This window comes from Vidua chalybeata, chromosome 14 (genome assembly GCF_026979565.1).
Source record: "Vidua chalybeata isolate OUT-0048 chromosome 14, bVidCha1 merged haplotype, whole genome shotgun sequence".
NCBI classification, from domain to species: domain Eukaryota; kingdom Metazoa; phylum Chordata; class Aves; order Passeriformes; family Viduidae; genus Vidua; species Vidua chalybeata.
The window spans coordinates 16,103,152-16,126,227 of NC_071543.1; the positions used below are offsets into that span (position 1 = coordinate 16,103,152).

The following is a 23,076-nucleotide window of genomic DNA, read 5'->3' on the forward strand; positions in this document are numbered from 1 at the left end:
CATGCAAGAGGGAAGTTCTTACCAGAGCCGCAGTATTTATCCCTTATTCAGGTGCTATCCTGAGAAGATACTGATGTCATTTATTCAGGTACAGATTCTAGTTACAAATTCACAAGTACAGGTTCCAATTACAAATTTGACTGCATTTAGTGACAGTTCAGTCCAACTGTGAATTGTTTATTTGAAATGTGACTCATATATGGCAGTCTTACTACCTGTCAATTAAAAGTAGTTTGTGAAAGCAACATGAAAGAATATTCTATATGTTCCTATGTGTGAAAAACTTAAAACATAAAAAGTTGCCAGCAAGAAAAAGGTGGCAAATGATCAGCTAAGCTCAGACACGTTGTTTGTAGAAGCCGGTGTTGGTTTTGGCTGTAGATGACTACAGTGCTCTTAGACACGAGTTCTGTTGGTGTTTACCTCAGAAACACCATTTGTTACCATTACTTTTAAGCCAACCTCACTGTTTTAGTTTGAACCTCGGTGAAGCCTGTGGATGAAAGGGCCCAGCTTTGCTTTGCTTCTGTTTGCAGGAGAGGATCCAGGACAGCCCTTCCCCGGCGCCGTCCCTGGAGGACAGCCAGCGGCCCGGCAGCCACGCGTCCTCCCACCCCAGCAGCAGCGTGTCCAGCTCCCCGTCGCAGCTGGACAACACCCCCGACAGGATCGGTCAGTGCCGCGGCCTCGCTCCCCTCGCAGCCCCTCGGGACGTTTCTTTGCTGGGAACCCGCGGGGAAGCGCTCGCTTGCTGCAAAATTCACCCCAGTGGGTTTTTAATTAAGTTCATCGCTCAGCAGAGCCCAGCCCCTCCTCTCGGGTTCCTCCTGTGCCAGTATCCCCTGCACAGAGAGATCACCTCGTACCTATCCCCTGCACAGAGGGATCACCTCGTACCTATCCCCTGCACAGAGGGATCACCTCGTACCTATCCCCTGCACAGAGAGATCACCTCGTACCTATCCCCTGCACAGACAGATCACCTCATACCTATCCCCTGCACAGAGGGATCACCTCGTACCTATCCCCTGCACAGAGGGATCACCTCCTACCTATCCCCTGCACAGAGGGATCACCTCCTACCTATCCCCTGCACAGAGGGATCACCTCGTACCCTTCCCTGGTCCAGCCACCTCCCTCGGCGTGCTTGGGTAGGGAAGTGCTGCTCAAGGCACCTGCCATTGAAAAAGAGCAAGATATCTTTTTCATTGCATGTGTGTGAGGAAAGTCACAGATTATATGATGACTTTTTTGTTCCAAAAACCTCCTTGTGCCCACACATTCCTTCATCACCTCGAGGCTGAGGCCTTTCTGGCTTTTTTGGTCTCTCCACCCCAGCTTTCACAGCCTGTGCACTATCGATTAAAATGCTAATTCTGTCTAGAGGAAGTTTAGATCCTATTCTTGGTGCTTCCAAGAGGGATCTAGGGCAAGTCAATTAACATCTCCTCACGTCAGTGTGTGTCAACACTGCTGTCTCCTCATGGCCTGGAGCCCGTGCAGGCATTGCTGAGCCAGATTTAAACCACAAAAGCCGTGCGCTCCGGGTGAGTCACTGGAGAATTCCCTCCCATGCACAACCTACTCCTGGAATTTTGCAGTTCTGACCCCAGTCCTTGCAGCAGCACCACAGCACTGCCCAGCACAGTGAATAGAACCCGGATTCTTTGCCTAAAGCTGTGCACACACAGGGCAGAGACTGTAGAGTAGATTCCCCTCATCTTTTTCCTGTTTGAAATAAGGCTGGAAATACACAGGACAAGAAACTTTTAACTTCCTGTAGCAGCAGTGAAAAGAGACTGTTGATGACTGTATGTAGAGATCTAGTGTTGTAAAGATATGCATAAATACTTCTCATTACCAGAAATACAATGATTTTTGCTTTTGAAATTATAAAAAAAGCTCTCCCTAAAACATGCTGATGAAGTTTGTAACAAGTGTCCTCCCTGGAATAACTGTGAAGTCTGTCATTGGTGGATTGCAGAGAAGGAAATGTTTTAATCAAATAAGAAAAGGAAAGAGGCATCCTGAAGTCATAAACTGCACAGCTCTCACCCAGCCTGCAGGTGTTAAGTAAAGAAATCCCTTCAGCACTGAAATGCTGGGGGGTGTTTTGCTGTCACCAACCAATTTGGGTTATGATCTGGCAATCTGTGGTTTTTATTAAGTTTACTGCTTTATAGATAATTACTAATACTTAAATCCTTAAATGTATTTTTCCCCAAAATGGTTTTTGTGAAGTACTTTTCCCATTAATTAATTAATTTGAACATTTCAGAAGAAATCACATTCATCTCAGTAGTAATTTGTGTTCTATCTTGGTATCCTTGTCTAATAAACTTGAGCAGATTAGCTTTTACTGCATATTTTATTTGGCTATAAGAGTTAAAATACCAAAATATCAACCAAGAGGAAATACAATTTAATATTTTCTTTTCTCTTAACATTTTTTTACTGACAGTGTTATATAACTGTGCCCTCTAATTTTTTTTTTTAGCCATGCTGACCAACAGCAGGGAAGGAGAACTCATTGACCAAGAAACTGGGGCCAGCCTAAAAAAAATACAAAAGGAGAAAGGTAAAATCACAGGCTGTTTTCCATCTCAGGCATTTAATTGCACTTATTATGTGTTTTATTCCTTTTTCTCATGTTCTGCATATGCAATGACATTATATTACTAATTTAAGAGAACTAAGTGCTTAATTGCAATGAATAATGTATCCAGTGAACTCACATGGAAGTGTAAGCAATGAGAACTTTGCTTCTCTCTGTTTATATAGCATGAGGGTAATATTTTGCAGGTCTTTTGGCTCCATTATTTATGAAGTTCCAAGCAAATATTTGATCAGTCATGTGGTATTGTTTGTTTGCCTTCAGGGGATGTGTGTGGACTGCTCTGATGCTCTGGGTGAACAATATCATTTTATATTGTCTCTCCAGTGAGGGCCAGCAAGGGAAGAGGTGATGTTTGGCCTGGGGGGACTCTCCTGTAGGCAGGGAAGTGCTTCCTCTGCTGGGCTCTCCTTGCAGAGGTTCTTGGGTGCTGGAGAAGGTGAATACTCAGGGATTTATTCTGGGAAAATACTGCAAAGAGATGTTGAGGGGGATAGTGAGGTTTTAGGGGGAAAAAGATGTGAAGGGAAAGAAAGAAAAGGAAGAGACAACGTAAGCTAAATGTAAATCTACTGAGAATATTTATCATCATAAATGAAAGCACAAACTGATTTATATTTTCCTTGAGGTCATTTTCATGTATTTTCAGAGAAAACTAAAAGGCAGGCATAGACAATTTTATGGGCTACTCAGAAGAGAATTTGGAGCCCATCCATGCCCTGTGGTTCCAGAGTTAGATGAAATTATTTGAGCAGTGTCAGGGTTTTGTACAATCCTTAGAGGTCTGTGACTGATCCAGTCATGGGTAGGAAGAGCCTGAAACTTCCTCCTTATATTTTGTATTTCTGTACTCAACTCTCCTTGAAGACAGAAGCTGTTTTCTATTCACTGGTTTTTCTGGACATTTAAGCACTTTCCTCATGAACCCCAAAAGAGCCCTTCTCTGCCATTCTGAGGTAATTTTCTGTCTGGATCATCCTGCTTAAATCCTTCCCTCTTGACTCCTATTGACATTTACAGAAAGTTACCAGCCATACCTTCACTCCTAAGATTTAAAAATTACATTTCTGTGGTAATTGCATGGTGAGTATTTAATCTAAGCCTGAAATGTAGTTGATTTTAATTCTGTTGAACCGTGCATGGTTTCTTGCCACATGTTCAGTCATTTTTCAGTGAAACAATTCAGTGTCCTGTGGGGTTCAAAGATGCAAATCAAGTATTTCTTGGTAGTAGCAGTTCTGTCACTCAGGATGGATGAAGGAAGGTACAGTTTAAAAATCTGTAAAAATAATTCAGAAATCCCCAAAGCAAAAATAATTGAACCTCCACCACCTGTGAACCCAATTCCCAGGCTCCTGTGATCATTCCTTTTAACATGGATGAAATCACAAAGATCTGATGCTAACAGTTTGTGTGCCATAATCCTCCTTAAGATTAAAGTTGTGTAGGTTTATTCATTTTCTAGTCTACGTTTCTGCATAATTTCTTTAATTGATTAAGTACTGGGAAATACGTCGTTATACATGTGTTAGTTCTGCATGCACTTAGGGGATGTTTCTAGAATTAATTTAGTGTTCAGACATCCACCTGCATCAGAAAAAAGTGCTTCGAAATCATGAGACATTTTGAAATATTATTTTAGAGACAGAACAAAGTTTCTGCTTTTCTGCATGGTCTGCAGATGTCAAGTTTTTCTCAGAAAATCTAAGAATGAGAAATTTATTTTTTGTCATGTACAGATGTGATTTTTCAAGTCATCCCATGACTCCAGAACCAGAACCTTTTGAAGACATTATAGTGGGACTAATACAGAAATTTTAAAGGCACCAACCTTTATATCCAGGATTCCAAGCTGATTTTGCATTGATCAGTGGGACAGACCTATAGTGCAGTTTCTGTAGGAACCACTGGGGTTAGTCCTTGATGATTTGCCCCAGTCCTCTGTAAATTCTTTATTGTTATTGTTTTCTCCTGTACAATTATTTTGGATTCTGGTGCACCTCAGTTATGGAGAGTGTTTTAGAGTCAGATGTGGACAGTGTGAGGAGTGTGATCTGTGCTGCCTTGCCCTGCAGAAAACATCCATCTAATTTGTATACAGAGCAAGCTTTGTTTTTCCAAACCTGCCATTGCTCTTACCAAGGCAAAATATATTCACCATGGAAAAGATTTTCAAAGTTATTAAGAAGGAATGTAGTTAAAATAAAAGTATCAACATTTATTAAGTATGACAAGTAAGCGGTTTATACAACCGTGGCAAACATATGTTTTCACATCTGTTTTGAGTAATATCATCATGATTTTAAAAATGATTTATAGCTCTGCAGGCCATAAAATGCCAGCTTTGCTGTAAGTTGGAAGTTTTCAAACAACAAAGAAATTATTGAAGGCATATATTGAACGTGTTTTTGTGTTATACACCTTGACATAACTTCACAAAGCCGAGCTCTCTACAGCAATTAAGATAGCAACAATTGAAAATTAATGAACTCAAATTTATCAGGAACTCAAATTTATACTCAATTTATAAGGAACTCAAATTTAACTTATAAATTTATCAGATATAATATATCTTCATGATAATCTTATCATTAAAAAATTATTAAAGTTATTATAGTGATTATAGACAAAATATCCCTCAGGATACACAGGTTTTGTTTTCCATATCCCATTTTAAGTGATCTCAGTAACAGACAAAAATGTGCCACTTTGTTCTCATCAAAGTAATTTCAAGGTAATTAGGGCTGAGGAGAACATGGCTTCACAACAGTGCTTCTTTAAAATACAGTTAATAAGAGCTTGTTGGAATTCCTGTGATTTGTTTGTATGTGTTGGTGGGCACAATTTCCAGAATTGGTGTTTGTCTCAGTGCAGAGCATTTAGAGCCCAGTTACAGCCATACCTATAAGCTTTTTGAAGGAGAAATGCCATTAAATCTCAATTACTCTGCTTCTTTTCATCATACTTTTAGAGGAAATATGGTCAGATTTAACATTAGAGGGCAACAAAGTCAAACATCTTTGGAAGTCTGCATGGTTTGGGGTCTTTTTATATATATATAAAATTGTTTTTACTGCATGGATTACATACAGAACTATATTTTTGTCAAATGCCTTTTTCTGGCATGTTACACCAGCATTTTGTCTATGCATCTATTTCTGAGTGAAAACCATATCAAGAGTAATCTGCACTTTATTTTGAAATCACTAGTGCAAGGAAACAGTTACAAAATTCTCCCTAGAACACACAGCCCCACATTTTACCTGCACAATTACTCACAGAAACTACACTTTAAATTCATCTGCTTCAATACATATCCTGGAAAAAATCTCTATTGTGTGGGGTAGGATTGTGTTTGACACAGCCCTGTATAGGCTTTTCAGAGAGCTCCATATGAATTCTGGCATTAGGAAGGTGAAATGAGCCAGAAAAGAATTTGGCCGTGCCTTCCAGCCGGATTTAGATGCTGGTACAATTATTCTGTTTGACTGCATGACAAGAAATATTTCAAACTCCTCGCACAGGCTGGAACAGTAAAAGGCACTGGCCCAACTCTTGCCACAGTGAAATCAGTGGGGATGTACAGGATGTCTTCAGTGGGAACAGTTTGACCAAAGCTTTGTCTCTTGGAAGGTTTTTCCCCCAGCTCGTGCTGCTGGTTGCTATCCAGACATGGATAGCATGTTCACATGGGCTTTGGGGTGCAAACCAGAGGGAAATATTGTAGGAAAATTCCATTAATGACCCGTGTTGTCAGACTTACCCACTGCTTGTGCAGTCTGTGAGTATCAATAAATGAGAAGGGGGCTTGGCCTGCACTCCCAGAGCTGCCTGGGGGCAGTGCTCCCTCCTTCTGCATCTCCAGAGCCCAAATCCAGGCTGTGCTGTGGCCCAGCACACAGTAGTGTCCAAACTCTGCATCTGGCAGCTCTCCCTTCCCAGTTCATTAAAGAACACCTTTTCCTTTATTGCTTCAAGGAAAGGGGAATTTTGCATCATTTCTGTCCACTGAGTGAAATATTTTCAGATGGCCAGAGACCACGGTAATGAAAGAATAACCATATTTATTTATTGGATTTCATTAGCAGAAAAGAGGGTTTATGCTGTTTAAATTAATCACTGCCAAAGGACCGGGCTACTCAGGATGTGAGGGGAGGAGAATGAGCAGGTGCAGAACACCTGAAACAGCAACAGGCTGGTGGGGGCTGTGCTCCAGAGAGGGGACTTTCCCAGCAATTAATCTGAAAGCATCCAGATGGAAAAGGGAAGGAAGGAGAAGGAGAACAAGGAGCACGAAGCTGAACCACAGGGTGGCTGTGCAGAGTGTGCAGGAGGTGCCAGCACCTCACAGGGTCTCTGTGCTGCTTGTTTGGTGGGTCAGCACTGGCATCTTAAAGATATAATGAGGAGAAAAAATCTGTTTTCTTCACAAATGTGTTCATGAATACATGAAGAGCTCCCCAAATTAGGAGTGAAACCATGTCCATTCTGGTGTCTTAAGTGTGTGTACCACAGACTCTGGGGTTGTTTGATCAGCAGTGGGTTCAATAATAGTTCATGAATTTCAAGGTTTCTTTTTCCCAAAACCTTGAGTGACATGCGCAGTGCAAGTGTCCTCTGGATAAGTCAGAGGTATTTTTACATTTTCTATCCTCAGAGAATACTGAAAGATAAGAAGCACAGTGCTCTATTCTGGGTGGAGGCATTTTCCACAAGTCTTTTTTTGTTGTTAAATTTAACCTACAAACGAACTGGCAGCTGTTAAAAAGGTGGCCTAATAGTAAATGTGATTGTTTGTCAGTCAGTCAATCCAAAAAAACCCAAACCCATAAAACCAAGGCAGACTCTATTAACACTTAGATTCACAAAATGTAAATAATTAATAAATGTAAAGCTTTAATTTTTGAAGTGTCTCTACTCATGATGTTATGATTGTGTGCTTAACCATTGCTGAAAGATTTATAAATATAAAGGCAGTTATGCAAGAGATGATAGTGAAGTACTCCAAGGTCACACCTTTTACATTAAGTTTATATTAGAGCTTTATTTGCAGAATTATTTTTAGGAATGCTCTTTTTCTGATGAGTAAAATACCTACTTCATAGTAATCCTGGCAGATGGGCTAAGTCAGTTTCTTGCATTGATATATAATTTATTAATATGTTTTATTTATTAGATTTCAGTTATTTTAATGTATCGCTGTCTAAACACTACAAATTATGAGTCTGTATAAACACGGTGAAATAATGAAATTTTCTTTACTGAAGAGGCTTTGAAACAAATTTTTAGTAAGATATTCATGTCAGTCTGTGCAAGAAAATGGGCAAATAAGAGGGAGATCAGGTAGCTACTCTTCAGTCAGTTGTCTCTTCAGGGACATTCCCACTTTTCCTCCAATACTGTAGTTTGATGTAGGTTCAACTGAGCTATATCAAATTTGAAAAGTATAAGAAGAGGAGAAAAATTGTTGATTGGCACCCAGTGACCTAAGAAAGTTTTTGGATTAGGCCCAGGAATCTTTTCCTTAGCACTGGTCTTAAACCTGACCCACTGGATGCTCTGCTTGGTGTTAGCTCTGGTGCAAAGTCATTAACTCGAGCCCTGCAGCTGGTGACATTCTTAATGTCTATAAGTTTGCCTTCAGTCCTCATTCTGAGCAGTAAGATGTGGACAGTCTGTGTCCTGAGAGGTTGCTGAATGTTTTTGTCATTCAGAAATCCTTGCGATTTTGGGGAGTGCACCAACAGGGTTCAGCCTCCCCTGCCTGAGCACCAAACTTGCTCAGGGTCACTGTGCTCCTGCCTTTGTGTGCCCAAGTGTGCAACTGTGCACACACAGAGGAAGAAAGGCATAACAATACAGATAAAAATCCAAGTTAGTCATAAAAATTGGTTAATTGGTGACTTTGGAAGTTTTGAGGTATTTGTGACTGAGGAAGACCTTCAAGAAATTCACAGAAGCTGCGCTTCATAAAACACAGTTCTTTCCTGAGGGTTCCTACCAGTGAGCCAGAGTTTGTCCTGCTGCCCACAGCTGGATGTTCCAGATCAGTGAAATGCAGAGCTCATGATTGTGACAGCAGTGTGTGCTCCTGCTGTCAGAAGAGCAAACCCAGCACTGGTGGATGGTATTTTGTGTAGCACTTTTTGTGTACTCAGGGACTTTTTTTCTAATTTGATCTTGAATGTCTGAGATGGCTCTGTGGAGTGTGTCTCTTGTGTAATAGTCACATTAAGATGGCAATTAAGGGCTCTGTCTTCCCTTTTGTGGAGGACTTGCTGCCCAGAGGCTTCTGGAGACAGCAAGGCTGAGACAAAACTGCACATTAAGGTTCATTCCCAAAGTGGTTTAGAATGTTTAGTGCATTAGATTATTCCTGATAATAACAAGTAATAAATCCTTAGTGAACTTCTAACCGTAACCATTCAAGGATTCTGTGCATAAAGTAGTGAACTAGCCTCAGAGTGGAAGTAGAAAAAGATTATTCTAGATGTATAGTCATGAAACCAGAATAAATGTGTTCTTCATTATACCTCAGACATTGTGTTGAGTTCCTTTGATGAAGTTACATGAATTCTTATTAGCAGAGCTGATAAGGGCCCATGTGCTCATCTCAGAAGCCACTGGGGCTGCAGATTGCAGGAAATCAAGTTTCATGTTGGATTGGTGGGGCAGAAGGCACCACTCCAACACTTGGACTGTGTATAGGATTTGTATGTCACAGCCACAGTTGTTTCTGGGGATGGGCAGTTCTCTCAGTAGGTTTTTCATATTTTCAGCTGTCCTTTGGAAATCCATCATCGTGCCTGAAAGAGCAGGAGCCCCCAGTTATAATCAGTCAATATAATTCCAACTGTGTTAGCTCAGTTTGTTACAGCCCCGTGCTGCTAATGCCAAGGTTTTAAGGGGGATTTTATCCTTGCATGGGCTTTAAGAGTTGGACTTGAAGATCCTTGTGGGTCCCTTCTGAAGATTCCCAGCTGTGAATATCCTTCTTGAAGCAGGATTGATAAAAACATGGAAGGAGAGACAGCTGTGAACTCTGAAATTGGAGGCGAACGAGTACAAACTAGAAAGAGCGATTACTCCAATACAAAATTCCCCAGCACACTTCTTTGGTCATGCTTGGCCTTTCCATGTTGGTATCAAAATACCAACTGATGTATTTTTTTCTTTTATTTTGTAGTCAATGTGAAAATAGTTTCCAAAGCAGATTTTTCTTCTAGTTGACAGAATGTGACAGGCTATAACAAGCAGTTTAATAAATAAAATTCTGCTTCCAGGTGTATTCTGAGATGTTATAATCTATAAAACATGGTGCAGTTTTGAATCTGTCTGTTTCACCCGTCACTGGGGCTGCTCTGTGATATTTTGATAGTTGGAGCTGGCTTGTGTGAATTTGCTGACATATCCCGTTGCTGTTTCGGGAGCGTGTTGTCAGCAAGGGGATCCAGAGCTGTACAAATTTCACTGACAGTTCAGTGGAGAGCCTCTTGTGCTGTGCTGGGAGATGCCTTTTTATGTGGAATATATTGGATGATGGAGCATCTCCAGGAGATGGCTGAGCTGGAGCAGAAAATAGGATGTGTGTGTGCACTTGCCTACTCACAGAGGCCAGAAAATAATCATTGTTCAGAAAATACCATGTTATTTATACATCTGTAACCTCTGGGGATGTTTTTGATGCTGTCCATGAGGAGACTGTATTTGTTATTGTTGTCTTGGTTTTTGTTAGTTTGAAAGTCTAGAAATTGACTGTAATGATGGCACCCTCCAGGCAAAAGTGTGGAGAGAGTCACAAATTAAAGGAGTCACCAGAGCTGCTGTTTGACTTTTGACATTATTGTCATTATTGTCAGTACTGTCGTATGGCCTTTGGCACTGGAGGCAGGAGGGATTTAGGCAAAAATAGAGTTGGAATTGCTCTATAAAACCATAGATCTATATTTATGCTTAAGTATATTTATATTTATATACCGTCTATATTTATATATACTGAATTTTATTTTAAGTGATGTATTACAAGAAAAGAATAATACTTCTGTAAAATCACCAGCAACAATAAGGTTGTTAACAATAAGCAATAACAAGAGTAAGGATTATATAATGACATCATTTCTTTGTATAAAGCTTTTGATATTAAAAAAAAAAGAAAATAAATCCACCAATATTCAAAAAGTAATTAATAATTTCCTTAGAGACAGTTTTCTTGTTTCAAGAATGGTCATTGTTCATTTCTCTCCATACACACGTGTGGAAAACTCAGCAGAAAATGAGTCAAGTATTTCTAGGTTAGGGTGTGATTCACATTAAGAATTCTCTGTAATACACAAGATAACTTTTCAGCATCCTCTTTTAGGATGAGTGTTCTGTAAACATCACTTCCTATATGGGCCATATTAAATACTGTATGGAGCAGGCTGGAGCATTCATTTTACACAACTAGCAGCTCATATATCATCAGTCACATAAAATACTGAGGGTAAATGGTCCCAAGTATGTGCAAAATATGATTATCTTTCTGGAAGAGGTGTTGCTAAATTGGCAGAATCAATGTGAGGTTTTTTCACCAATGAGGGCCAACCGCCACAGATTATGAGGGTTAATAAATTGTAATGGCAGAACTGAAGTTTCAAATTTTGCAGTTTGTTCTTTTTGCTCAATTTTTTCCTTATGATTTTTGCTGCTTTGAGCAGCAGTGTGGCTGGGCTGGGGCTTTCCAGTGAAAGTGTGTTCTGATATTCCAGTGTGGAAGTTTTTGGGGAACTGGTTCATCTTCTATGACCTACAAGAATATCTGTTCCCATTTCCTCAAGGACTGTCATTTATTCCCTAATATTCCTCCTCATCTGAAAAGGAAAATCTCAGCTCTCTGTACATGAAACTGCCTAGTTTTCTTTTTTTCTTGAAGTCTACACATAGAAATAAAGCTACAGAGAAATTCCTGCTGGCAAAGGACCAGCAGCATCCATCAGTACTCTCCTGAAGGAATTACTATGGGAAGTGTCTGTAGCATAGCTTTAGAATGTTTGCATCACTAAAATGAGCCTGTTTATCTAAAAAAAAGAGATTATAACAGAAGAAATCCAGAAGGCATAATAATACATATTAAACCTTGTTTTCCAGGCTGTTGAATCAATTTATAGGAATATGTGAGTGAGCAGGAAGGTAACAGCATCTGGTAGCAATAACAGTTTCCCTTCCTGAGTTACCAAATTAGCTATGGGAAGGTGATTAAAAATAAAATATAATGATTTCTGATAGAAATAGGTAAACGGCATGGGCTTTGAGATAAGAACTTGACAAATGTGTAAAATAAATGCAAAACTGGTTTTGAAAAGGGGGGGAGATTACCATTTTCTGTGTTGTGTGCCAAGGTTTGTGCATTTCAAATGTTGGCAGTTGGCTTCTTTTCAAAACTGATAAATAATGATGTTTGCTGTGGAAACAATTATCCTAAAAATAATTTAAAAGGATTGTATCCCCTTTTTGTTTGCCTATAAAGACCACATTCGATTTATATATAGACAGAAAGAGCTACACTTGCATCTATAAAACAGTTCTTAAATCATTCTAAATTATTGATGTACACAAAGAACTCTTTCCGCTTTTGTTTGAAGTTTTATTTCTGCGGCGTTGTGCTTTCTAATTGTACTTTCAACTGCTATGACATCTGTTATAGTTGTTTCAAAAACTTTCCATACTTTTCTTTTTTAATGATAGACAGGCTTTTCAAAGACAAACTGTCTTCATTTTGAGCAAGAAAAATAATTAGTTGAAAAAAGATCACTGATTTGGCCGGCGAACTCACCATTTTACTGTGGTTTTTTTTCACAAGTTGCTGTTTTATATGATTCCAGCACCTATTCAACAGAAAGCTGGCCAAGAGGAATTCATCTCTGCAGTAACTCAGAAACCATAGAGCACCAGCATATGTCCCTTGCTTCCCCGAGGAAATGCAGGACTTTTTTCTAGCAAAAAGAGTACCAAGAAAGTACTTCACAAACCCATAGTCTCTATATGTCTAACAGATGGAAAAGGAAGCTCCTATTCCAAGCTGCTGTGCCCAGCAATAAGGAATAAAGCTCAGAAATTGGAGATGAGATTAATGCTTAAAAGTCTGCTTAGAAGCCCTGTTTATTGTAACTGGTGGTAGGAATATGTGGTGCAGCAGTAAACAGGTTTCTAATGATCTTTGACATAATGCAATCTTACCCCTGGTGTAAAATCTAGGAGACATTTAAAGTATTCCAGATTAGGAATTTAAATCTAAATTTAAATTATTCCAGATTAGGAAAGCAGAATGTAAAAATATTTCCTTGTCTTTTTTCAGAGGAGGGGATTTTTGTCCCTAAGGTAGAATTTTTTGAAAATTTAAGCCCTGGACTCTGGTCCAGTTGTGGTACACCGTAACTAACCTTTAAATTAGAAGTTGCCCAGGATTCATATAATAATTAATACAACGCTCGGGGATTTAATTGACCACAAGATTAAACTATTAAGGAAAAAATTTCATCCTAATTGAGAATTGAACCCCTACCCTTTATTCATGGAGTGTCTGCTCTGCCACTTGAGTCGTGAATTGGAGGTTAATTGACTGTCTAGAATCTCCCAAGGAACAATTATTTCATGCAGTGGTGTTAACACATCCTGGCATAAGGCATTTTTATGGGAGTCCTTTCTTCCCTTGGATTTAGAGAGATGTCCTGAGCACAGCAAGGAAAGCTGCTGGATGTGGGGAAGAGAAGAAAGATGGAAACAAAAAAGGGATTTAGGGTTTCCTTTCACACACAATCCCAGCGCTCTTCATGTTTCTGCATAGATTCAGCAATGTCATTTTGCTGCATATTTAAGTGTCCTCTCTTTCTCAGTGTTCAGGGAGTATAAATTCCTTGATGATAGTTCAAAGTTGTGGCAAACTACACTTCCCAGCTCAAGTTGTTACAAAGACTTACAGAAATGAGCAGCCTGGAGTAGTGGAAGATGTTCCTGCCCATAGCAGGATGTTCTCTAAGATCCCTTCCAATCCAAACCATTTTGTGATTCTCTGAAATAACCTGTAAGTAATTTAACATAAACTCCTATAAAAATAATAATAAAAAAAGATCTAGGTGTTCTTAAATTTTTGCCATTTTTTACTAATTTGCTTACATGGTGATTTAATAAAATTCATTACTTCATAGTAGATTTTTCTGCTTCATTAGTGCAAATTTGCAGAACTTTTCTAATTACTATTCTCCTTTGAAGAATAAATAATAAGAGATAATATCAAAACTTTTTAACTAAATGAAGACTTAGTTATGGATACAGTTAGGCATTTTTTATATTTAAGTATATTCTGGGCTTTAGATGCTTTTATAAATGTGCCTTTTGTCTTTACAGAAGAAACTGTCAGAATTTAGGAGAAACTATTTTTGGGTGGCATTATCAAAGATAAAAGGAAATTAAGAAAAGTTCAGCTTTTTAAACTTTGATTTTGAAAATCAATCTTAAATCCTATGAGCAGGAAGGACCGAGTTAATTCATGCTTGAAGCTGTGTGAAATCTCTTTGTGCTGAGTGGAGGCTGGGAAGGGATAGCACCTCACAGGTCCTGTTTGGAACTGGTGCTGTACAAAAATCTGTTTGGTTTTGGTGTTGTGGTGTATTTTTATTCATTTGATTATTCTTCTTAAGTAAGTACCACACCCCAAGGAAATCTTAATTGCAATGACATGTAAGCATGTGAAGTGTAATTGATATTCTGTAATATCTCTCCCTGCAGTTGATTCAGATCAGGGTGCTCAGCAGCAGTTTAAAGATGTTTTATGAGCAGGTACTCCTAGTGTAGAGCACTTGAACCATGTTCACATCTGAGAGGGGCCTTGGCAGTGGTGCTGTGGTTCACGATGCATCAAATCCCAGCTCTGTGTTCCGTGGGCTGTGGAGAGAGGTGTGCTCTGCACATGCCCTGTGTCAGAGTCCCCCAGGGCAGGGGTCACCCCAGCACACCCAGGACCCCGTGTCCTGGCCTGTGGGGCCACAGGGATGGGAGAGGGCAGGTGGACAGGACTGGCTTCTGGCAGAGAGCTCGCTGCAGGGTGAGGTGTGCCGTTCACAGCTTCACCTGTGTTCCACATCAAACATAAAACGTGTGTGCTCGTGTGCCTTGCGCCTGCACCAGCATTCTGCTGCCCAGCCCAGGGGGAGCTCAGCCCCAGGGGCAAAGCAGGGCACTCACAGGCACAGCAGCACTGTCACAACATCCAAGTGACCCCTTACACACACACACAAGAGCTGCTCTTTCACAGCTGGCTTCACATTTGCATTCACACTTCCTAACCTGCTCTGTCTGCAGGAGATTGGAAAGATACTCCTGTGTTTATTCACTACTACAGAACTGTCAGCAACATAATCTCCCAGACTTTCTGCTTTTTAATAGTTGTGTTTTAGAAAGATGGGAGTCTGGAGGGCAGGCATGACTCAGACTCTTCAGCTGGAGAAACAGTGTTTGAGACTAAAAAATCATTATTTCTTGCTTGTAAGCATTAGAGGTGAACAGGTAAAGGAGATACGATAAACATGAAAGAAAGGAGATTTTACAGTGTTACCTAGATTTGAGTTGGGTTTCAGTCACTCATTTCCAACTGCTCACTAAAACCCTGGAGTTAAGAAAGAGGAAACATGATCTGATATTTCTAACAAAAAAACTCAGCAGGGTGTTTCTTGCAGTGTGAGGAAATAGTTGTCCCAGGTCCCGTAATAACAGTCTAGGCTCCCAAAAGCTGCCAGCATCTGAGGAGAATGGTGCCCTGGTGAGAAATAGAGTAAGAAAGAACAGCATTTCCCATTGCTGATGACTTGGAAGAAAAAACCTAGACATGTTCACAGTATGAACTAAGTGACAAAGCAATATTTTACACCCTGAGTGTGATTCCTTTACTGTTATCACCTAGTTCTAACTTCTCCCCTTTAAATATAATTCTGTTCCACAGTTTCCTCCACCTGCTGTTTTCCAAACCTCACACATGTCCTTAGTCCACATTCACCATCATCCTTCAGCTACACTCCCAGCCACATTTTCCACTGCCAATTCAAGCTCTCTCCAGCACCCAGCTTGCCTGCCTGCCTGGCTCCCTTCAGTTTTTTTCTCCTTATGTTTTATTTTTTTTTTCTTTTCTATAAGAAACAAATCCATATATTGACAAAGAGACCTTCAGGGTCAGAAAGCTTTTTGGTTTTGATGTTTTGGGTTTTTTTCCTACTTTATTTATTCTTTTTAAGTAAGTACCACACAAAAAAAAATCTAACACTTTTAATGACTTCTCAGTGTGTTAGATAAGTGTAATTGACCCTGTGTGTAACATTGCTGTCTGCAGTTGGTTTAGATTTTTTAAAAATCCATAGTCTATCGCATAGAAGACCTGCTTGGGGTGAGTGGAAGCCCTCAGCCGTGTAAGATCCAAAGCCACACCCTGCAGGTATTCAGCACTGCTCAGGGGGTATTTTAAATTGTCACACAGTATTCCCTGTGGAATCTTGCCTTTAGCTGGGCATGGTGTGGCAAGTGCTGCAGTTAACAAGCAAATAAAGCCCCCAGAGCCCCTGCCCATGCTGCCACAAAGAGGCCTGTCCTGGGATTCCTGTGGGGCTGGGGGAAGCAGCTGTGCTCAGATTCTGCCCTTGGAGCAGCATTTGCCTTCACCTTCCCTTCACTGTTACTGGAGGAAGTAACTGATAGGGATCAACACGATTTCCTGGGCACAGCACATTCAGATTTTTATTATGATATTACCAGGACATATGTTTGTGGAAAGAAGATATATGTGCATATATCTCTCTGTTTAGCCTTGGAATAGAAACTCTGTAGAAATGGTATATTACCTGCATGAAACTGAAAATATGGGTGCCATAGGGTGCAGGAATTGGGCCCAGCTTTGCTTACAAATCAGCTTGATGATGAGGCTGCAAAAGTTATATTTTCACTGCTTTCACATACTGAATTTATTAGCTTCTGGAAATTGATTTTGGATGCCTTTCATTTGCCATTGGGCTGGAGTCAAAGGCAAAACGATGATATACCACATTTTGCTCACTCATCTTTTTATTGCTCAACTATTGTTATTGAGGAAAAGACATTTGATGTGTTCCTCAGAGGAGACAGAAAGCACATTTCATTTTCTTTTAATTGATGAAAGTGTAACTGAACTCAGGTCCTGCAGTCCTCACCTTCAATATCCAGGAGGAGTTGTAAGGGATAGAGGGAATGGCACTGGGATTCAGCTTGGATCAGGGCTGAGAGCAGAAGCCAGCAGGGCTGTCAAACTTTGTCCTGTTTTATTTGCTTGGAAGGAACGGTGCAAAGTTAATATCGATGCAGTGCTGTGAAAGTGCTCAAGTAGTTATCTCTGGGAAGGTAATGTGAACTCAGCAGTATCATTGCTTTGATCTTTGGTTAAAGTCTTACAAAACTAGATTGCTGTTTGATTGACAACCTTGTCAGAGAGTGAATGAAGACTGACACTCTAATATTGAAAACGCAGCGTTTACAAAACTTAAAACCCGAGTTTTCTCATGACACTGCTGCTTTTGTGGAAGACTGAATTTCACATTTATTTTTAAATAAGTGTATACCTTGCTGTGTGCAGCTAAAACTTACGATTTTAGACTGCTGGCTCACAAATTCTTCTCACCCTAATAATTGGTGCAGATATGTTTATAGCAACGGCACTGTCACCGTGCATTTCAGGAGTTGCTGTTTGAAGGCTTGAACGTGGTGGTATTTATCACATCTCAATACCAAATCATGATCAATCCAGCACAGGCTGATGGATGCGGGAGTGGCAGGCTGAGCTTGGGTTGGGTGGTGGATCTGACAGTGTCTGGGTGGGTCTGATAACACAGGTTAACAGTTTTCTGACTTGCAGGGTTGTCTTCAGCTGTTGTTCCTTCAATTACCCCCTGTAATACCCTCAAATGAGACTGTGAAAGGGAGACTTAATTTGTGGAGTAGACTTCTTTCATGCCACAAAGTCATGGGTACTTTTCCACACATTCCTCAATTTCTTCTTTAAATCTGACAAAATAATACATTTTGCATGTTCAGAAAATAAAGGGCTTTAAACAACTCTCACTCCTATTTTTATCTGACATGACATTAACTGCCACGATTTAAATAATGTGTAAGAATGAACCAGATTGTGCCTATTCTCACATCAAAATACCTTCAGCAAGAAAATGTCTCCCCAAAATAATAATCCTGCATCATCCAGAGGTGTTAGTGAAGAGACTCTTTATATGATGCAGTTTAAAAATAGGCACCCAAAAGATTTTCACAGAAGGGGCTGCTGAGCTGTGCTGTGGGGCGTGGGAACTACTTAATTTGGCTTTCCTGTCAAAGCCAGTGCTTGCTGAGACTACATCATCAGTTTTTCCTGACCTTCTGGTTCTCAATTTACTTCGGGATTGCTAAATTCTGTGTGCAGTTCTTCCCTTACCTCTCAGGTGATGTATGTCCTGTATGGACGTGTCTGGATGTAGCATTTAGCATACCTAGAAATCTGCATAAACACTTGCAGATTGAGGCATGTACAGTACAATGTAATATCTTTACTAAAGCATTCTTCATGAAAAAAATCTTAATTAAAATCCCAGATTAAAGCCCCTTTCATCAGCAGCTCTGCTGAAGAAATCCTAAATTTGACTGTATTTTCAAAGTGGACATGTGTAAGCCATGAGGACAATTAACCATATCATCATTTGAGGTCTGCAAGTGAGTGATTTCAGAATGAATAGCATACATAGCTATGTTGATTATACAGAATAAATTAAAATCAGTAATCACATTTAAATCAGTACATTTTTTTATTGTGTAGAAAATGCAGGTCCACAAAAAAACCCCTAATGATCACCTAAATTTTGCTGTAAAGATTTTTTAAATATATGTCTGAAATTCCTTTGGAAATGACCACAATCTGCTTCCATATTGCAACACATATGGTAAGAAAATCTTGCTTACAAGCCAGTGACTGTTTTTAAACAGTTTTCAAAATTGCACTGAACAACAGCTCATGCACAAAAACTGGTGTGTTTTGTATTTATAACAAGTAGTTTAACATTTTCTAAACTATGACAAATTTCTCCCTGGATATTTTTTAATGTAATAATAGGATTAGTTTAGCTGTCTCTAGGGTTTTTTTAATGTACGTAGGCACTGGTGGTATGTTAGGAATATTTCTGAGTCATTCTGGTTCTGTCTTCCTGCTTTCTTCAGAATTTAGAGGCCTCTGTGGCCATAAAGGTTGTTGCTGTTGATGGCTTTGATGTGTGTGTGTGTATGACACGTAATGTTGATATTTAGGAACCGATTCCCTTGCTATGATTTTGATAAAGCAGTTTCTGGAACTTGTTGTATTTCAGTTAAAGATTTACAGCTCTCCTTTCGCCTCAGACCTCATTTTTAAAGGTCAGAAGAGAAAAGAAACTCCAAACCATAAACATATTAAGTGAAATATCCATGGTACCTCCAGTTAATGGTATTTCCTTAAAGCAGATAAGTTACTGAGCCCCCTTTTAAAACAAGAGTGTTAATTTACTGTTTCCTTTCATCTGTTGAAATAATTACTTTTCTTCTTCGCCTTCAATAGTTTGTTCGGGTCGTTAACATTTCTGTAAAATTAAGTTTGAAAGGTACTTTTAATGTTCACATAGACTGCAGTGCACATTTGACTGTTAAAATCAACCTACTTAAGGCAGAACTAATGTTTAACACTCGCAGCTATTTGAAGTAGTTCACTGCCCAGTTTAATGGTGCTGCCAAGGGCAATGGTCACATTACTCGCTGCTGGTTTAGGGGGGTTCTTGTGCTGGCAGTAAAGACAATCCACAAGACTCCTGAAAACATTGCCTTAGATCTTAGAGGCATCATTTTCCTACTCCCAAAGCTATAAACTGTAATTTCGTGGGTAGCAGTGGTCGAGAAGCACTGACCCCTGCTCTTGGTCACAGTTTCTGTGTCTTAATGACCTTTGCTGCAAGCTCTGGTTAAAAAAGATGAGATCAAACCGTGCAAAGCCCATGCTGATGGTGGGAGAAGTGATCTTATATCATGGGAACTGGGGGTTATGGGATCAGGTCAGCTTTAAGGCACCTGCAGCAGCAGGTGAAGAGCAGCCCTGGGCAGCCCAGTGGGTTGCCTGGTGGGCAGGAGGTGGGAGGGACACGTGGGGACACTTTGGCTGCATCATGAACCAGCTCTGTTTTGGTCACAGCCCAGCCAGCACCTTCTGTTTGTTGTTTTTTGTGGATTTCCCCGATTCATCTGCAGAAGTGGATGTGTCTGCCATGCACTATAAAAATGCTGCTCCAGCCTTGCACTGAGAACAGACCCTCCCAGTGGCCAAATTCACTTGAAATCATTCCCCTCCTAACACTGCCTCAGTCTGAGGGGTTGAGAATGCAGGTCAGATAAGATGATTTATAGGAGTCTTCAGGCAAATGGTACAGAAGAAAATGTAACTATTGCTTTGTGGAGATGGGAGCAGTGCTGGAATCCTCAGCACATCAGTGGGAATTGCCTGGTGCAGGACTGCCCTGAGGAACCCCCAGCCCAGCACATACATCACATTATTCCTGTGTGAGGTCACGGATTTATAACCAAACAGCTGCTTTTTCTCCTTTGATAAGCAGGGGCAGGCAGAGAATTTAAAGATGAAACAATACATCTTCTCAACCAGAAAAAAAAAAATTATATATATTTACTAAACAGTGAGTGAAATTTTCCCCTTGGCTGGTCTAGTGCAATTTTGCAAGCTCCAACAATGCTGAATGGATGTTATTGAGAAGTGAATTTGGCTCATTCTTTTTTATGCTTTTAATAAATACCCAAGGGAAAGGCAGTTGTTCAAGGAAAATGAAATACGAATAAACATAAAATTTATTCTCAGTAGGCATTCTGAGGAACTTGGGGCTTGAGTTTTATGCCATGCTTTTTTTCCTGTTACTTGCACACAAAACTAAAATATTCATATAAGCTGTCAGTTCTCTAAGGCAAATTCGTCCTTTTTAAAAAATAAAACAAAATATAGATTCACTGTCTAGAACAGAAACAATGTGATACATAAAAAATTATATTTCTGCTCCAAAGTACGTCATTGTAATGGAACATATTATTTTGGACTGTGGATATAAGTGTTGGGGTTTTTTGCACAGCATCCTGTAACAATTCTTGAGACACAGTCATGCACAGGACATCATTTGTAATTACAGCACTTTGCCATTTTCAGCTGCTCTCTGCTTATTTCTCATTTGATTGATAATTCATGTACTTCAAGCTAATAAAGATTTTTCATGCTGCCACCTAATACACATTACCAGTTTTTCCTACCTAAATTGCAGGACAACAGTGTAGCTTTATTTGAAAAAAAAAAGGAAAGAGAAAGTTGTTTTACGATGCCTTTTTCACTTAGATTCATGGGGTACCACAGAGAAGTACAGTCAGTGGAGAATATTTATTGGACTAAAGAAGAATAATTTAGATTTTGGATTTCATTTCAGACTAATCATTGCCCAAACTTTAAAACAATCCTTCAAAAAATCTGTGGTTCTCCAGCTGGAGTGTCCTGTGGAGGGTCAGAGGCACCTTTTTTGGATGGATGAGTATTTTGATTACCAGTTATTTATCTTTCATTATTACTGTTATGACTGTTTCTGAGTTCAAAAATAATTTAGTTGCACTGTCTAATAACTGTTAGTTTAAACAAATCACATAAAGAGACTTTTTGTGGCTCTAGACTGGACATCCAACTCGGCTACCTTTGTCAGATGCAGTGCAGGTTGATTTGAAGTCAGTGTTTATACTAGAGAGTGTAAATCCAGACCCTCTGCATTGTAAAAGCCAGAGCAGATTTCACTGTTTGAGACTGAGCTGCAAAGGTTCCCCAGCACCTGGATTAACTCTGCAAAAATGTGGATTTAATTTTCCTGGAAGCTCTGTGGGAAAACACCTTCCCAGGTAAGGTTTGTGTTCATTGATATTTTGATCCACTGCTTGTTTTTCATTGGCCACAGCCTTGGAAATTTGCACAAAGCACCCAGAAATAGCTTCATCCCCAGCCCCTTTCCCTGGGCCTGCAGTCACCCCTGTGAGAACCCCAGGGCTCGAGTGGCAGCATGTACAGCATCACTACCTTTCAGAATTGTACAAAACTAGCTGATTAAATCTGATTTTAAATACTGCTTTCAGCCCAGAACCCTGCCTTTTTAATAATCAATTAAAACATTGCTTCATTGTGTTTATTCAGTGTGTATAAAGCACTGCTTGACATGGATTAGACCTTACATAGCAGTACACAGCTGTAGCCCATCCAGCATTTTCCAAATGAGTTTGCACAAGGAATAAAAGATTGCCATCTGAGCAACACTGGAGGGAGACAAGAGCAGACAAAAGGCAGTTAAACGCTACAAAAAGAAAAAAGACCCTGTTGAGATAGAAATTTCTGAGCAAATGCCTCCATTTCACAGGGAGATACTGTAGCAGGCAATGTACATTGATTTTAGCACGTGAAGTACATTGCTTTGGGGATTCATTAAGCTTCATTTTGTGCACTATCATGAATGGGGATGTCAGCCACTCTCTCAAGTAATGCAGGGTTTCAAAGCGAGGAGGTAGAATAAGCCAAAGTGAAAATATAATGTGCCCTGCAAAGAGAGTGAGGCAGTTGGGAAAGGAAAATGCTTGGCTTGCTAAAAGCCGTACGTCACAGGAGCAGTAATCAAAACCTAAACATTGGTAAAGGGGTTTACGCTTACAGAGTTTATAATGTGGCTTAGAGCAGTAAGTTCATGCTCCTGGCTGGCCTGCTGGGAGTCCCCCTGGAAGGAGAGATGCACTGATGGAGTGCAGAGCCTCATTCCTGTCCTTGGGAAGAAAAACATGGACAGTTGTTTGATACTTTTTAGTTACCCCCATCTTTTAACTTGTTCAAGCTATTTTTGATTTTGGTCACAGCTGGTTTTTCACCTTCGGTATTTGAAGTGGGAGGGTGCTGAAGAAGGTGTTTTGTTCCTCCCCTCCACTTTTCCTTGGGAGCCAGTGGCAGAGCTCGGCTCTCTGTGGCCCCTCACCATCTCCTCAGGCATCATCTGCCAAATCCAGAAGCCACAGGAAGTGGCAGGTCCATAAAGCTGGATTTTTGAGCTACCAACCAAATCCAAGGCTGGTTTGAAATCTGTGAATGCACCAGAGGTCTGGGTTCCTGTGAAATTTGTTTTGCTTTGTATCTTGTTTTAGTTGAGAAGCATGTAACTCCAAGGGTTTATCCAAAAATCTGTTCAGTAGGTTTTATTTAGTAATTATGACACACTGGCATTTTTTTATCTTGGCCTACTATAAATTACAGTGCTTTGGAAACAAAATGTTCATGAAGTTCCTTAAAGTTTTCCTAGTGATGGGATTGCAATGCCAAACCACCAAAAGACTGGGAT

General features: G+C 40.0%; 1 protein-coding gene across 4 annotated transcripts in view; it reads left to right on the forward strand.

Moving 5' to 3' along the window:
- The window catches only part of DACH2 (dachshund family transcription factor 2), a 247,642-nt gene that overhangs the window by 201,180 nt on the left and 23,386 nt on the right, over nt 1–23,076 (forward strand). For all 4 annotated transcript variants that reach the window (XM_053955838.1, XM_053955840.1, XM_053955839.1 and 1 more), the window contains exons 6-7: nt 537–672; nt 2,498–2,578. In XM_053955838.1, coding sequence (XP_053811813.1) covers nt 537–672; nt 2,498–2,578 — 217 coding nt within the window. The remainder of the gene's footprint in view (nt 1–536; nt 673–2,497; nt 2,579–23,076) is intronic.